This window comes from Anolis sagrei, chromosome 2 (genome assembly GCF_037176765.1).
Source record: "Anolis sagrei isolate rAnoSag1 chromosome 2, rAnoSag1.mat, whole genome shotgun sequence".
Lineage (NCBI taxonomy): Eukaryota > Metazoa > Chordata > Lepidosauria > Squamata > Dactyloidae > Anolis > Anolis sagrei.
In genome coordinates this window covers 297,643,088-297,659,055 of record NC_090022.1, presented here as the reverse complement: position 1 = coordinate 297,659,055, position 15,968 = coordinate 297,643,088, and the positions used below count along the sequence as shown (strand labels likewise).

At 44.9% G+C, this 15,968-nt stretch overlaps 1 protein-coding gene across 2 annotated transcripts in view; it reads left to right on the top strand.

Moving 5' to 3' along the window:
* The window catches only part of NOL6 (nucleolar protein 6), a 105,068-nt gene that overhangs the window by 78,633 nt on the left and 10,467 nt on the right, over positions 1-15,968 (top strand). For both annotated transcript variants that reach the window (XM_067464679.1, XM_067464678.1), the window contains exons 23-24: positions 337-426; positions 7,654-7,854. In XM_067464679.1, the coding sequence (XP_067320780.1) occupies positions 337-426; positions 7,654-7,854 (291 nt within the window). The remainder of the gene's footprint in view (positions 1-336; positions 427-7,653; positions 7,855-15,968) is intronic.

Genomic DNA, 15,968 nt, shown 5'->3' with positions numbered 1-15,968 from the left:
GGGGGGAGTCTCTCATCTGGTATCAGCCATTGATTGAGGTTCTGGGTTTGAGCCTGCCACTATTGGACTCTCGCTTGCTGAGGTGTTCCAGCGATTTTCTCTGTAGATCTTAGAAAACTATTTCTTGATTTAAGTTGTTGACGTGCTGGCTGATACCCAAACAAGGGATGGGCTGGAGATGTCACTGCCTTGGTCCTTTCACTATTGGCTGCTACTTCCCGGCGGATGTCAGGTGGTGCGATACCGGCTATGCAGTGTAATTTCTCCAGTGGTGTAGGGCGCAGACACCCTGTGATAATGCGGCATGTCTCATTAAATCTTTCCTGTTTCTTTCAGATTCTACAGCGACTTCTTGTATTGGCTTTGGAGTCTCTTCGGGTTTTGGAGGAGCAGCTCATGGACCCCTTGGGAAACCAAGACGTCAAGGTAGGCTCCTTACAATAGAACCCAAATTCTACTCTGGAGTAGATGGATCGGTCCTACATTTCTGGTCTTCCCCTCAATTTTTTGGGGCTGTATGGCCATGTTCCAGTAGCATTCTCTCCTGCTGTTTCACCTGCATCTGTGGCTAATGACATCTTCAGAGGTTTTGTTGGCAGTGAAGCAAATGGAGTGTGTATATATACCTGTGGAATGATGCCCAGGGTGGGAAAAAGAACCCTTGTCTATAAAGCAAGTGTGATGTTGTAATTAGCAAGCTTGAGTAGCCGTCCAGCTGCAGAGCCAATCAGTGAAGATATCTGCATAGAGGTAGCCTGGCCTTTGTTGCCTGGAGGCACCCTCTGTTTGGGAGGATTTAACTGGCTCTATATTTATTATTGAAGGCTTTCATGGCCGGAATCAGTGGGTTGTTGTAGGTTTTTTCGGGCTGTATGGCCATGTTGTAGAGGCATTCTCTCCTGACGTTTCGCCTGCATCTATGGCAAGCATCCTCAGAGGTAGTGAGGTCTGTTGGAACGAGGAAAATGGGTTTATATATCTGTGGAATGACCAGGGTGGGACAAAGAACTCTTGTTTGCTGGAGCTAGGTGTGAATGTTTCAGCTGACCACCTTGATTAGCATTTGATGGCCTGGCAGTGCCTGGGCAATCTTTTGCTGAGAGGTGATTAGATGTCCCAGATTGTTTGCTCTCTGTTGTTTTGCTGTTGTAATTTTAGAGTTTTTTTTTAATATTGGTAGCCAGATTTTCATGGTTTCCTCCTTTCTGTTGAAATTGTCCACATGCTTGTGGGTTTCAGTGGCTTCTCTGTGTCGTCTGACATGGTGGTTGTGAGAGTGGTCCAGTATTTCTGTGTTCTCAAATAATATGCTGTATCCAGGTTGGTTCATCAGGTGCTCTGCTATGGCTGACTTCTCTGGTTGAAGGAGTCTGCAGTGCCTTTCATGTTCTTTGATTTGTATCTGGGCATTTGCTGTGTTTGGTGGTCCCTCTGTAGACTTGGCCACCTCCCAAACAGAGAGTTCTTCCAGGCAACAGGGGCCAGGCTACCTCTATGCTGATACCTTCACTGATTGACTTTGCAGCTTCATGGCTACATAAGCCTGCTAATTGCAATATTCACACTTGTTTCAAGCAGACAACGCTTCTTTCTCCCACCTTGAACAGTCCACTTGCTTCACTTCCAACAGACCTCTGAAGATGCCAGCCACAGATACAGGTGAAATGTCAGGAGAGAATGTTACTGGAACATTGCCCTACAGCCTGAAAAACTCACAGCAACCCAGTGATTCTGGTCATGAAAGCCTTTGAGAACTTATTTTGCTTTGTTTGAGTCCTGGGCTGTGAGTCGGAGAAGGGAATGCCTGAGTTGTTGTAGGTTTTTCTGGGCTATATGGCCATGTTCTGGAGGCAATTTTTCTCCTGACGTTTTGCCTGCATCTATGGCAAGCATCCTCATAGGTAATGAGGTCTGTTGGAACTAGGAAAAACTAGGTTTATATATCTGTGGAATGACCAGGGTGAGACAAAGGACTCTTGTCTGCTGGAGCTAGGTGTGAATGTTTCAGCTGATCACCTTGATTTGCATTCAATGGCTTGGAAGCGCCTGGGGGGAATCTTTTGTTGAGAGTGATTTCATGTGCCTGTTTGTTTCCCCTCTGTTGTTTTGCTGCTGTAATTTTGAGTTTTTTTAATACTGGTAGCCAGATTTTGTTCATTTTGTTCATGGTTTCTTCCTTTCTGTTGAAATTGTCCACATGCTTGTGGATTTCAATGGCTTCTCTGTGTAGCCTGACATGGTGGTTGTGAGAGTGGTCCAGCATTTCTGTGTTCTCAAATAATATGCTGTGTCCAGGTTGGTTCATCAGGTGCTCTGCTATGGCTGATTTCTCTGGTTGGAGAAGGGAATGCCTGAACTCGATGCCTCAATGTTTGTGAAGATGCGCAGATGGCACTTGAGTTTATGTCATGCTGAGTTGCCTCTGACATCTACTCAGAGGAGAATCTGCTTGGTGGGCGGTGGGGAGGATGTTGACTTTCCCACCTTGTGCTGAGTAACCAGAATTGGTTCCTCTTTCGGGTTTGGGATCTGGGCCTCCTTTCTCAACTAAAGGATGTTGATGAGAAATGAGTTCACTCAAGGACAACTATGTGGCTGCTACTTGTCTTGCAGAATCCCATGGCAAAGAAAGGATTCATCCCTCCATAAACCAGAGTGGTTTATGGGGTGGTTTGGGGATTATTATTATTTTTATACTGGGATTTTAGGGAAGAGGAAGGACAAAAAGGTTGTCAAAAATACTCCAATAAGGAAAAATATGAAACATGACTTGATCTCTACTTCTGGTCTGGAAAAAAAGTGTTAATGTGTGGCCATCCCTCCACATTCTCTGGGATTAGGACCTCAGGACCCCCACAAAAATGGTATAAAATGCCGTTGTTTTTTCACCTGAGAAATCTTTCTAAGAATCTCTAGGTCCTCCAGCACAACTTTGTGAACATCTGATAACAACAACAACAACTGAAAAGGCTGATACAATAAGAGGATTTAAAGATTGAATTGCAAAGACTTTGGCACAAGCCAATAAAGGTGATCCCAGCGGTGATCGGCACACTGGGTGCAGTGCCTAAAGACCTTGGCCTGTACTTAAACACAATTGGCGCTGACAAAATTACCATTTGCCAGCTGCAGAAGGCCACCATATTGGGATCTACATGCATTATTCATCGACACATCACACAATCTTAGACACTTGGGAAGTGTCCATCGTATGATCCAATACAACAGCCAGCAGAGTGATCTTGTCTGCTGTGGACTCATCTTGTTGTGTTTCTAATAATAATAATAATAATAATAATAATAATACAACAAAAGAAAAAACTGAAATTGTGGTTTTGGTACCAGGCTTTTGGCTAGCAGGCACAACGGCACTTTGGACATTGAATTGGACCCTATGATGATTGTTATGATAATGGAAACAACTTTGATGTATAATTAATGTTATTGTTTAATCTATTGTGTTTTTATGGTTTTATATTGTTGTTATATTATGATATTGCGGCATCGAATTGTTGCCAATGTTAGCCACTCTGAGTCCCCCCTCGGGGGTTGAGAAGGGCGGGGTAGAAATGTTATAAATAAATAAAATAAACAAATATTAGAACATGCTCGTGTAGTAGAACTGACGAAGGCCTAGAAAGTGTTCTCTTTAGGAATCTCTCTGGGTCATGTTGGAAAACCTAAAGATCTTTAGGTTTTCCATCATGACCTAGAGATTCCTAGAGAGAACGTATCTATCAAATCCGCAAATAATCAAGTCTGCAAAAGTGAAACCCGCAAATATGGAAGTCCAACCATATTGCATTTTATTGTATTGTGCCTTGGAATCTTTGTTGGGATGGAAATGAGTTCTGTCTGGTTCTGTCTGGCTTGTCTCTCCAAACACAGTTAGGGAATATTACCTTTTTGGACTATTATTCCCTGTATCCTCAACTTACCACAGCCATGGTTTCAATACTGCTCCATCACAAAGGCAATACTCCAGAGGACAGGAGCAGGATTCAAAGGGATCTTGACAGATTAGAGAGATGGGCCAAAACTAACAAAATGAAGTTCAAAAGTGACAAATGCAAGATACTCCACTTAGGCAGGAAAAACGAAATGCAAAGATACAGAATGGGGGACAATGCCTGGCTCGAGAGCAGTACGTGTGAAAAAGATTTTGGAGTTGTTGTGGACAACAAGTTAAACATGAGGCAACAATGTCATGTGGCGGCACAAAAAGCCAATGGGATTTTGGCCTGCATCAGTAGGAGCCTAGTGTCTAGATTTAGGGAAGACATGCTCCCCATGCTCTATTCTGCCTTGGTTAGACTACACCTGGAATATTGTGTCCAATTCTGGGCACCACAATTGAAGAGAGATATTGACAAGCTGGAATGTGTCCAGAGGAGGGCGACTCAAATGATCAAGGGTCTGGAGAACAAGCCCTATGAGGAGCGGCTTAAGGAGCTGGGCATGTTTAGCCTGAAGAAGAGAAGGCTGAGAGGAGACATGATAGCCATGTATAAATATGTGAGAGGAAGTCACAGAGAGGAGGAGGGAGCAAGCTTGTTTTCTGCTGCTCTGGAGACTAGGACGTGGAACAATGGCTTCAAACTACAAGAGAGGAGATTCCATCTGAACATGAGGAAGAATTCCTGACTGTGAGAGCCGTTCAGCAGTGGAACTCTCTGCCCCGGAGTGTGGTGGAGGCTCCTTCTTTGGAAGCTTTTAAACAGAGGCTGGATGGCCATCAGTCAGGGGTGATTTGAATGCAATATTCCTGCTTCTTGGCAGAATGGGGTTGGACTGGATGGCCCATGAGGTCTCTTCCAACTCTAAGATTCTATGATTCTATGGAAGATGCAGTGAAAGAGCCAGCCAGCTATGACCAAAGGTTTGCTGTCCTTCTTTCCTGGAGAGGGACAGAAATTTACCAGCAACAGCAACATTGCCACTAATCAGGCCACTTATCAGGCCAAAGTGTTGAGAGCAAACAAGACCATGACCCAGTCGGTCAACCTTTCTTAGGGGAAGCCTTTGTTTCAGCCGTCCATTGCATTCCAGCCTTGATGTAGAGCCGTGCAAACAGTGGCCGTCTTGCACAAAAGTCCTCCTCAAGCCCACCTGTGTCCTTCCAGTAGACTTCCATTGCAGCAAGACGAAGCTGGGTCTCTTTGTGTGAGTCCTTAGCCAAGAAGGCTCTAAACAACATTATGTATTGTGAGAGGTATGGAAGCAAGAAAGGATTATTTGGTAGAGCATAGAAGTCTATATTGCTGGAAGGGTCAGGGGCAACCTAATGATAGTGTTAACTTATATTATTAAGGCAAAGCCTGGTTTAGATAGAGAAAGACAAGGACAAAGCAACCTGCCCTTGTGCAGAGCCATGCTCTTGGGAGTTCGTCTAGCCCAGGGCTGTCAAACTCATTTACGTCAAGGACCACATCAACCTTATGGTTGCCTTCAAAGAGCCATTTGGATTTGTGGATACAGAGAGCCAACTATACTTTTTAAACATAGTAATCTCTGCTCTTTAGTTTTAACCCGGATATTATGGAATGACAACTCCCATTTGTTTTGATTATCCCCTATGCATTTGGAGCGCTGAGGTTGGGGAAAGGTTAAAAGATATTTTATTGTCAGACATCATAGAATCATAGAATCAAAGAGTTGGAGGAGACCTCATGGGCCATCCAGTCCAACCCCATTCTGCCAAGAAGCAGGAATATTGCATTCAAATCACCCCTGACAGATGGCCATCCAGCCTCTGTTTAAAAGCTTCCAAAGAAGGAGCCTTCACCATTCTCCGGGGCAGACCCACTGCTGAACGGCTCTCACAGTCAGGAAGTTCTTCCTCATGTTCAGGTGGGATCTCCTCTCTTGTAGTTTGAAGCCATTGTTGAATTGTGTCCTAGTCTCCAGGGAAGCAGAAATCAAGCTTGCTCCTTCCTCCTCCCTGTGGCTTCCTCTCACATATTGATACATGGCTATCATATCTCCTCTCAGCCTTCTCCTCTCCAGGCTAAACATGCCCAGCTCCTTAAGCCGCTCCTCATAGGGCTTATTCTCCAGACCCTTGATCATTTTAGTCGCCCTCCTCTGGATACATTCCAGCTTGTCAACATCTCTCTTGAATTGTGGTGCCCAGAACTGGACACAATATTCCAGGTAAAGTGGTCTAACCAAAGCAGAATATCCACAAACCTTGCACCTGAATTCAAACTATCCTGGTGAAACAGAACAAACGGCAGCCTTCAGGAGGTTGCTGTATCCCAACTCCCATCAGCTCTAGTTATCATGTCTAATGATCCAAAGACTAACTGAGCTGCTAAGTTTCTAAATTCAGACATAGGATGAGAGGGCCACGTAAAATGCCATGGACGGCCAGATTCAACTCGCAGGCCTTGAGTTTGTTACATGTGATCTATACTAAGTGCAATTGGTGTGGCACATTTTCAAGCTTAACTTTTGCAGATTTGATTACTTGCAAATTAGATTGATTATTATTATTATTATTATTATTATCATTATCATTATCATTATTATTATGGAGCCACAGCAGAAGCAACTTGCAGTTTCTCAAGTCGCTCCTGACACAACAAAAAATTATTATTATTATTATTATTATTAGTAGTAGTAGTAGTAGTAGTACCCCACCACCATCTCCGTTGGGGGGACTCGGGGTGGCTCACAAAGCACTTCGACATGCCGCACTTACAATAAACAAGACATAGACATAAAAACGATAATAACATAAGATCACAACCACAAGCACACATTAAATATTACATAATAATACATTAAAATTCATAAAATTCAGTCATGACTGCGGATAAAACTTGTTTCTAATTAATGAGCCAAAGGGAATTAAACAGTAAGTCCTCAAAATAACCCTTAAAATCTACTCAAAATCAAAGGCTTGTTTAAAAAAAAACCTGTTTTTAGACTGGATTGGAAAACCTGGAGAGAGGCATTCGAGAGCCAGGGAGCCACCACTGAAAAGGCCCTCTCTCTCGTCCCCACCAACTGTATTTGGGACGGTGCTGGGACCGAGAGAAGGGCTTCCCAGGCAGATCTCAGATCCTATGTCTCTCTAGAAACCTTTAGATCCTCCAGTGCTACTATGTGGTCAGCTTCTGCCCGAAGTTGATTATAGAATTGTGCGGGAGATTCCTACTAATTAATTCTTAGAAGACCACCTTTCTAGGAATTGCTAGGTCCCTCCCCACAACTACGGGAAGTTGACAATAGCACTGCACTGGAGGACCTAGAGATCCTTCAGACATAGGGTGAAAGGTAGCATCATGCAATGGGTCAGATCCTAGTTCAGTAGAAGATGTAGCTCTGTCTAGGGCAGTGGTTCTCAATCTGTGGGTCCTCAGATGGTTGTGACCTTCGACTTCCAGAATCCTAACAGCTAGTAAACTGGCTGGGATTTCTGGGAGTTTTAGGCCAAAACACCTGGGAAACCACAGGTTGAGAACCACAGGTCTAGGGCCTCCATCTTGAATTCTTCCTTATCGATGCCTAGAGATTGCTGACATTTCCTGCTGGTGATCATCTCCTGATTACACTCAATCCTGCTTAACTTCCGAAATCAGAAGTCACTGAATAAGTTCACGTTGAGATGATATTGCCAATAGTCTTCTTGGGTTTCCACTCTTGCAGATGGTCTTCCGTCCTCCTCTGGATTTCTATGACGTCCTGATCCACCTGAACCCCAAGCAGATTCCAAGGCACTTGGAGGCTGTGGACAGGCCCATCACGTCCTTCAGCCGCGGGATGCTCAAGAGTGAGGCTATGGTGAAGACGCTTTCATTCCCTGTCGTGGATTATGACCCCGTGGAGTGCTACCTCCAAGAGCTGCGGGTAAGTGCTGGGAGGACGTGTAATGAGGAGCAGGGCAAGATGGAGAAATAATGGAGGGCAAGATGTATTGTTAATTAAAAGGTTCCAGTGTGGAATTCTCTTGTTCAAAGGGTGCTGTCTTTCCCTAGGGTGGTCCATTCCTTTCACCCACTTCGTTTTCTGTGTTTCCCCCCGCTATTATTCACCCAACTAGCATTCCATGAAAACTCTGTCCTTATGGGCCTGATACGTAGAAAGCCCCCCTACCCAAGCAGGATGGAATATCACTAATGTTGATGTGTTGAACCTTGTGCAAACATTCCAAAGTAGGCCTGGTGCTCTCAAAATTGTCTACTTCAGAGAGCCAAACTTAGCATAATGGGTTTAGCTCCCAAAGAGACCCATTTAAGGTGGAATCAGGTGTCAAACAGGGATGTGTTATTGCCCCAACCTTATTTTCCATCTTCACTTTGGTCAGTCTCCTTCCTTGAAAAGTTCCAGTTCTTTTGTATGGCACCCAACTAAACCAAAGGTTCTCATCATGAGCTTGGAAAGGTTATTTTGGACTTCACCTGTCTGATGCCTTCGAGAGTCTTCATATCAGGCATGGGCAAACTTTGGCCCTCCAAGTGTTTAGAACTTCAGTTCCCACAATTTAGGAATGTTAGGAATTGTGGGAGTTGAAGTCCGAAATACCTGGAGGGCCAAATTTTGCCCATGCCCGTTAAGGCCAGGATCGAAAAATCAACGGATGATCCAAAATGCAGACTGTGCAAGGAAGCTGATGAAACCATGGACCATCTCCTCAGCTGTTGCAAGAAAATCACACAGACGGACTACAAACAGAGGCACAACTCTGTGGCCCAGATGATTTACTGGAACTTATATCACAAGTACTACCTGCCTGTAGTAAAGAATTGGTGGGATCATAAACCTACAAAGGTCATGGAAAATGAACACGCAAAAATACGGTGGACTTTTGAATCCAGACCAACAAAGTTTTGGAACACAATACGGCAGATATCACGATTGTGGAAAAGAAAAAAGTCTGGATTATTGATGTCGCCATTCCAGGGGACTGTCGCATTGAGGAAAAACAACAGGAAAAACTCAGTTGCTATCAAGACCTCAAAATCGAACTGCAAAGGCTCTGGTGTAAACCAGTACAGGTGGTCCCAGTGGTCATTTGCGCACTGGGTGCTGTGGCAAAAGATCTCAGCTGGCATTTGGAAACAATAAACATCAACAAAATTACGATCTGTAAACTGCAAAAGGCCACCTGACTTGGATCTGCGTGCATCAGTCGAAAATACATCACACAGTCCTAGACGCTTGGGAAGGGTTCGACTTGTGATTTTGTGATACGAAATCCAGCAGAGAGAACTCGTTTGCTGTGACATACTGTGCTTTTTTGTCAGTAAAATAATAATAATAATAATAATAATAATAATAATAATAATAATAATAATAATAATTTATTTATACCCGCCTCCATCTCCCCAAGGGACTTGGAGCAGCTTACCTGAGGCCAAGCCCAACAACACATCAATAACAAGAAAGCAATAAACAAAAAATAACAACAATACAGTTAAATAAATCACATATAAACATTAACATGCAAGGATTTAAAAACCTATGGCCGGGCCAAATGTAGTAGTTAAAAGTTAAAAAATAAACACTGGGCATGAACGAGGTAGGATATATCTAATAGGAGGGCTTTAAAGAAGTGAGGGGAGCTCAATCCAAGCGGATAGTTAAAGTGCATTTGAGGACATTTTGCTGGGAATTATTTCCTTATTCTGGGAAGGCACACTGGAACAGCCACGTTTTCAGGCTCCTCTTAAAGATTGCCAATGTTCCTGGGAACATGCCTGATATTCCTGGGAAGTGAGTTCCAGAGTTGGGGAGCCACCACCGAGAAGGCCCTCTCCCTTGTCCCCACCAATTGCCCCTGCGAGGGAGGTGGGAGCGAGAGCAGGGCCTCTCCAGATGAATGAAGAGATCGTGTGGGGTCGTACACAGAAATGCCGTCACGCAGGAAGAAAAAGAAGTCCTTATTTATATCCCTCTTTTTTCCCTGTGTGGCCATGTTTCAGCAGCATTCTCTCCTAGTGTTTCTCCTGCATCTGTGGCTGGCATCTTCAGAGGTTCTGTTGGCAGCGAGGCAAGTGGAGTGTATATTCCTGTGGAATGTTCAGGGTGAAAAAAAGGCACTGCCTGCCAGCAGGGAAATCTGGAAGCTGAGCTCCAAACATATTATGCCCCAAGCTGTGGTTCCCGTACTCTCTTGCAGCTAAATCTGCCCCCAAACCTAAACTCCTTTGACTTACATAAACCCTGTTGATCCCTGTTATACACTCCTGCCTCCATTGTCTGTTAGTTGCATTTCTGAATGCAAACTCCTGAGGTCAGGGTCCTTTCCTCTGGGCTTTTGTAAAAGCTTGTATGCATTGGTTGAACTCTGCAGTTTCCTCTAACCAAGAAAACAGTTTTCAGGATGGGATTCCAGTTTGTGTCCATGTCTATATGATCTCCTCCCAGCCTTGCCGCCTTTTGTAATGACGGCAGTTTCCCGAAATATGCTATTAAAGCATTTAATGCAGAGGCTCTGTGGAAGAATATTGTCTTCTTTGGAAAAGCCACAGCGTGATTCAGCAGCTGTTGAAATTGCCAAATCCAGATGCTTTTAATAAAAGGGAGAAATGCACTCTGGGGTGTTTCCTTTGCACGAAAAGGCCTAGGAAACGGATCACGCTGGAACCTGTTTTCTCTTGTGTGGCTCCCTCTGTTGCAAGGGCAACCCTGATGGCCAGGACAGCTCTTGCAAGCCGCTTGGTTATTTCAACCCAGCTGCAAGAGAGAGCTGTGCTTTTGTGTTGCTCCTAGACGTTCAACACACCCTTGTTTTCTTCCTGAAGCTTGCAATCATGGCAGCTCTGATGAAAGTTTGTGGCCAGTGTTGGGCAAGTTGTTTTCTACTAACGTTGACAACTCTGCTTTCCAGCAAATACTCCAAATCCCTTCTCCGCGTTGACTCTCCACTTGGGCTCCTATTTGGTCACCTTCCTCTTTCACTCCGAAAAGTGCTTCCTCGGTTTGAGAAACTGAGTACGCAGATGATCCCTTAGGTGCTTTGGTTAGACCACACCTGGAATATTGTGTCTGATTCTGGGCACCACAATTCAAGAGAGATGTTGACAAGCTGGAATGTGTCCAGAGGAGGGCGACTCAAATGATCAAGGGTCTGGAGAACAAGCCCTATGAGGAGCGGCTTAAGGAGGTGGACATGTTTAGCCTAAAGAAGAGAAGGCTGAGAGGAGATATGATAGCCATGTATAATTATGTGAGAGGAAGCCACAGGGAGGAGGGAGCAAGCTTATTTAGTGCTTCCATGGAGATTAGGACAAGGAACAATGGCTTCAAACTATTTATTTATTTTGAGCATTTCTACCCCGCCCTTCTCAACCCTCAAAGGGGGACTCAGGGCGGCTTACAAAAGGCAAAATTCGATGCCAGCAATACACATAGTAAGATAAAATACATAGCAGCAACAATTATAAATAGTTAAAATAATCCAATTATCCAATAACAACTAATAAAAGCCGATCTAGTGATCAACATTCACCAAGTTCAAAATCCATAAGTTCATTCTGCATTGTCATAATCCTATCTAACTCTAGTCGTCATTGTCCTTTCTCTGTCTGCCAGATTACCCAAAGGCCTGGTCCAATATCCATGTTTTTAGTTTCCTTCTGAAAGAGAGGAGGGATGTCAATGACCTAATTTCCCCAGGGAGCGAATTCCACAGGCGAGGGGCCACCACTGAGAAGGCCCTGCTCTTCATCCCCACCAACCTCACTTGTGATAAAGGTGGGGCCGAGAGCAGGGCCTCCCCAGAGGATCTTAAACTCCGAGGCGGGACATAGAAGGAGATGCTTTCGGACAGATACGCTGGGCCGGAGCCCTATAGGGTTTTGTAGGTCAAAACCAGCACTTTGAATTGTGCTCGGAACTGGATTGGCAGCCAGTGGAACTGACATAGCAGAGGGGTGGTATGTTCCCTGTATGACGCTGGCTGCTGCCCGTTGGACTAATTGAAGTTTCCGAACAGTCTTCAAAGGCAACCCCACGTAGAGTGCGTTGCAGTAATCTATTCGGGATGTAACAAGAGCGTGGACCACTGTGGCCAGATCAGACTACAAGAAAGGAGATTCCATCTGAACATGAGGAAGAACTTCCTGACTGTGAGAGCCGTTCAGCAGTGGAACTCTCTGCCCCAGAGTGTGGTGGAGGCTCCTTCTTTGGAAGCTTTTAAACAGAGGCTGGATGGCCATCTGTCAGGGGTGATTTGAATGCAATATTCCTGCTTCTTGGCAGAGGGTTGGACTGGATGGCCCATGGGGTCTCTTCCAACTCTTTGATTCTATGATTCTATGATGCATGGTGTTATTGAGATGAGCTGTCAAGGTGTCTTCAGGTTATGACATCCATATGAATGCGAGACCTCCGCGGTCCTCAACCATTGACCTTTCTGCTCTTCTAGCTTCTAACGTTCGCATCTCCGGTCTTGCAAACTGGGCATGGTTTCTTTGCTTGAAGCCATCCACCTGTATTGCAGTCTTGCTCTTTTCCTACTTCCTTCCACTTTACCGGGCATTATGATCTTATTTATTGAATATATATCTGGTTATGCAGCAAGTAATGTCATCTCATGATGGCCATGTATCAAGAGGTGAGGGGAAGTCATAGAGAGGAGGGAGCAAGCTTGTTTTCAGATGCCCTGGAGACTAGGATGCAATCGAACAATGGTTTCAAACTACAGGAAAGAAAGGAGATTCCACCTGAACATGAGGAAGAGGTTCCTGACTGTTAGAGTTGTTCAGCAGTGGAACTCTCTGCCCTAGAGTGTGTTGGAGGCTCCTTCTTTGGAGGCTTTTAAGCAGAGGTTGGATGGCCATCTGTCAGGGCAGAATGGGGTTGGACTGGATGGCCCATGAGGTCTCTTCCAACTCTTATGATTCTATATGTCCAAAGTGTGAGAGCTTCAGTTTAGCTGTCTTCACCTCCAATGAGACTTGAGGATGGTTGAATCTGTGGAAACAGAATCCATGGATATAGAAAACTTACAATATCTGCGAAAACAGCTTGGACTGTTTGTTCGTTGCAAGCAGTGAAGCATCCCTCACTTGAGCAGCTTGAGATGTGTCTCTGGTTTTCTCTGTACATTTTATGGGGTGCTCCACAGTTTTGCTGACCTTATTCAGGAATGCAAAGCTCCTTAAGGAATCCTTCTCTAAACAATCTAACCTTCAAAGGTGGAGAGCCCACCAACATCCAAGGCACTGTTCAGCAGTCTTTTCCACTGCTGAACAGTTCTTAAAGATGTTTTGCTCCCTAATGTTTAGGAAGAATACCTTTTCTTGCCATCTGAATCCAATGATTCATGTTATAGCGTTTGTAGCAGCATAAAACAAACTTGCTTACTCTCACGTAAATACTACACTGGCTATTAGTCATTCCTCCTCCCTGCTTCAAAACAAGTATTTAAAATGAGACGGGCTTCCTTTTTTGCAAAACTAGTCAATCTTATTTAATTCTGTTATTTAAAAAATTAGGTTCAACATTTAATATAGATATCACCTGCAAAATTCCACACACTTCCTTATTTGGTTCTTTTGAAAACCAGAAAATAAGAGTGCACATGTTAAAACACACACACCTATGTCTCTCTTGCGTTCTGTTGGGCGGGAGCAGCAAGGAGAACACAACAGTCTTGAAAGCACGAAAGCAAAATAAGTCTGTCGAAAGCTGTTTAATGAAACAGGAGAAGAACGATATTCATGTGTTCAGCGGCTTACATAAGCCATGAATTACATAACATTATTTATTTCACTAGCTAATATCGGTGTTGATAAATGCACATTACGCTCAACCCTTCGCTTTTGGAGGCTTAATTTCTGCAGATTTGATTATTCTTGGATGACCTTGCAATAGGTTCAGCTTAGGATCGCCATAAGTCATAAATGATATGATAGCCATGTATAAATATGTGAGAGAAAGCCACAGGGAGGAGGGAGCAAGCTTGTTTACTGCTTCCATGAAGATTAGGACAAGGAACAATGGCTTCAAACTACAAGAGAGGAGATTCCATCTGAACATGAGGAAGAACTTCCTGACTGTGAGAGCCGTTCAGCAGTGGAACTCTCTGCCCCGGAGTGTGGTGGAGGCTCCTTCTTTGGAAGCTTTGAAACAGAGGCTGGATGGCCATCTGTCAGGGGTGATTTGAATGCAGTATTCCTCCTTCTTGGCAGGGGGTTGGACTGGATGGCCCATGAGGTCTCTTCCAACTATAATTCTATGACTTCAGTGCACACAGCAACAATAATGCAAAATGGCTCTGCCTACTGGGGACCCCTGGGATCTGTAGTCCCAGAATGACTCTGACTTCTACCGCCATCACTGCCCATTTCCACCCTTTTAAGTTAAGGTCTCTACCTGCTCTGATTGATTGGCAAAGATAAGGTTATACTTCTCCCGTAGCATCCTTCTCTAACTCCTCATCCTTGCCAACAGGTCATTTCTCCCATCTAAAACTCCAAGACCTGATGCTTACCTCTTTGTTCCTTATGGCTGGAACAGGGAGTGCCCATAACCACATGTCCTTAGGGTGGACCTGACCCTAGACCTTTTAAGGTCAGCTCCATACAGACTCTTGCCTCTGGGAAGCCTGGGAGATACATGGTGGCCCTCTAGTCCAGGGATCATGAGGGAAGCCCTGTTGCGTAACCTATGGGAGATATCATCAACCTGGACCAAACAGATTTGTTGGACTACAACTCTCACCATGCACATCCCACCATTGTGTTTACTGGAGGTAGATGGTGGCAACTGATTTGGACGATTCCAAGATGGCATGTTCATTCATAGAATCATAGAATCAAAGAGTTGGAAGAGACCTCATGGGCCATCCAGTCCAACTCCATTCTGCCAAGAAGCAGGAATATTGCATTCAAATCACCCCTGACAGATGGCCATCCAGCCGCTGTTTAAAAGCTTCCAAAGAAGGAGCCTCCACCACACTCCAGGGCAGAGAGTTCCACTGCTGAACGGCTCTCACAGTCAGGAAGTCCTTCCTCATGTTCAGATGGAATCTCCTCTCTTCTAGTTTGAAGCTATTGTTCCATTGCGTCCTTGTCAATTGAGACTTTGCGCCAGCTGCGACCGTACCTCGCGAAGGCTGATCTGGCCGGGGTGGTCCATGCCTTGGTCACCTCTAGAATGGATTACTGCAATGCGCTCTACGTGGGGCTGCCCTTGAAGACGGCTCGGAAACTCCAACTGGTCCAGCGGGCAGCAGCCAGGATGCTAACTGGGGCTCATTACAGAGAGAGGTCAACCCCTCTGTTTAAGGAGCTCCACTGGCTGCCATTTATTTTCCGAGCCCAATTCAAGGTGCAGGTGCTCACCTACAAAGCCCTGAACGGTTTGGGACCACCCTACCTGCGTGACCGCATCTCCATCTACGAACCCACACGCTCGCTCCGGTCATCTGGGGAGGCCCTGCTCGTGATCCCACCCACGTCGCAAGCGCACTTGGTGGGGACACGAGACAGGGCCTTTTCTGTGGCAGCCCCCCGACTTTGGAATGCCCTTCCAAAAGATCTTCGCCAGGCCCCTACTTTAGCAGCTTTCAGAAAGAACCTAAAAACTTGGCTGTTCCGATGTGCCTTCTCAGATTAGGAATCCCCACCCAAGTCCTAGAAGCACTTTAGCACAATTAACATTACTGCACACCGTACTATTTTATTCCTATGCTCCTCCCGCCACTCCAGTACTTTTAACCCTGTACCCCATTGCGCTGGCCGGCCCAGTTTTAAAGTGTCATGATGTATTGTTATTGTCGTTATTGCTTGCTTAACTATTGATTTGCTGTGTTTTCTACTGTCGTGTTATGTTTTACTGTATTGTGTTTTGAGGCTTCGGCCTGTGTAAGCCGCATCGAGTCCTTCGGGAGATGCTAGCGGGGTACAAATAAAGTTAATAATAATAATAATAATAATAATAATAATAATAATAATTGTCTCCAAGGAAGCAGAAAACAAGCTTGCTCCCTCATCCCTGTGGCTTCCTCTCAC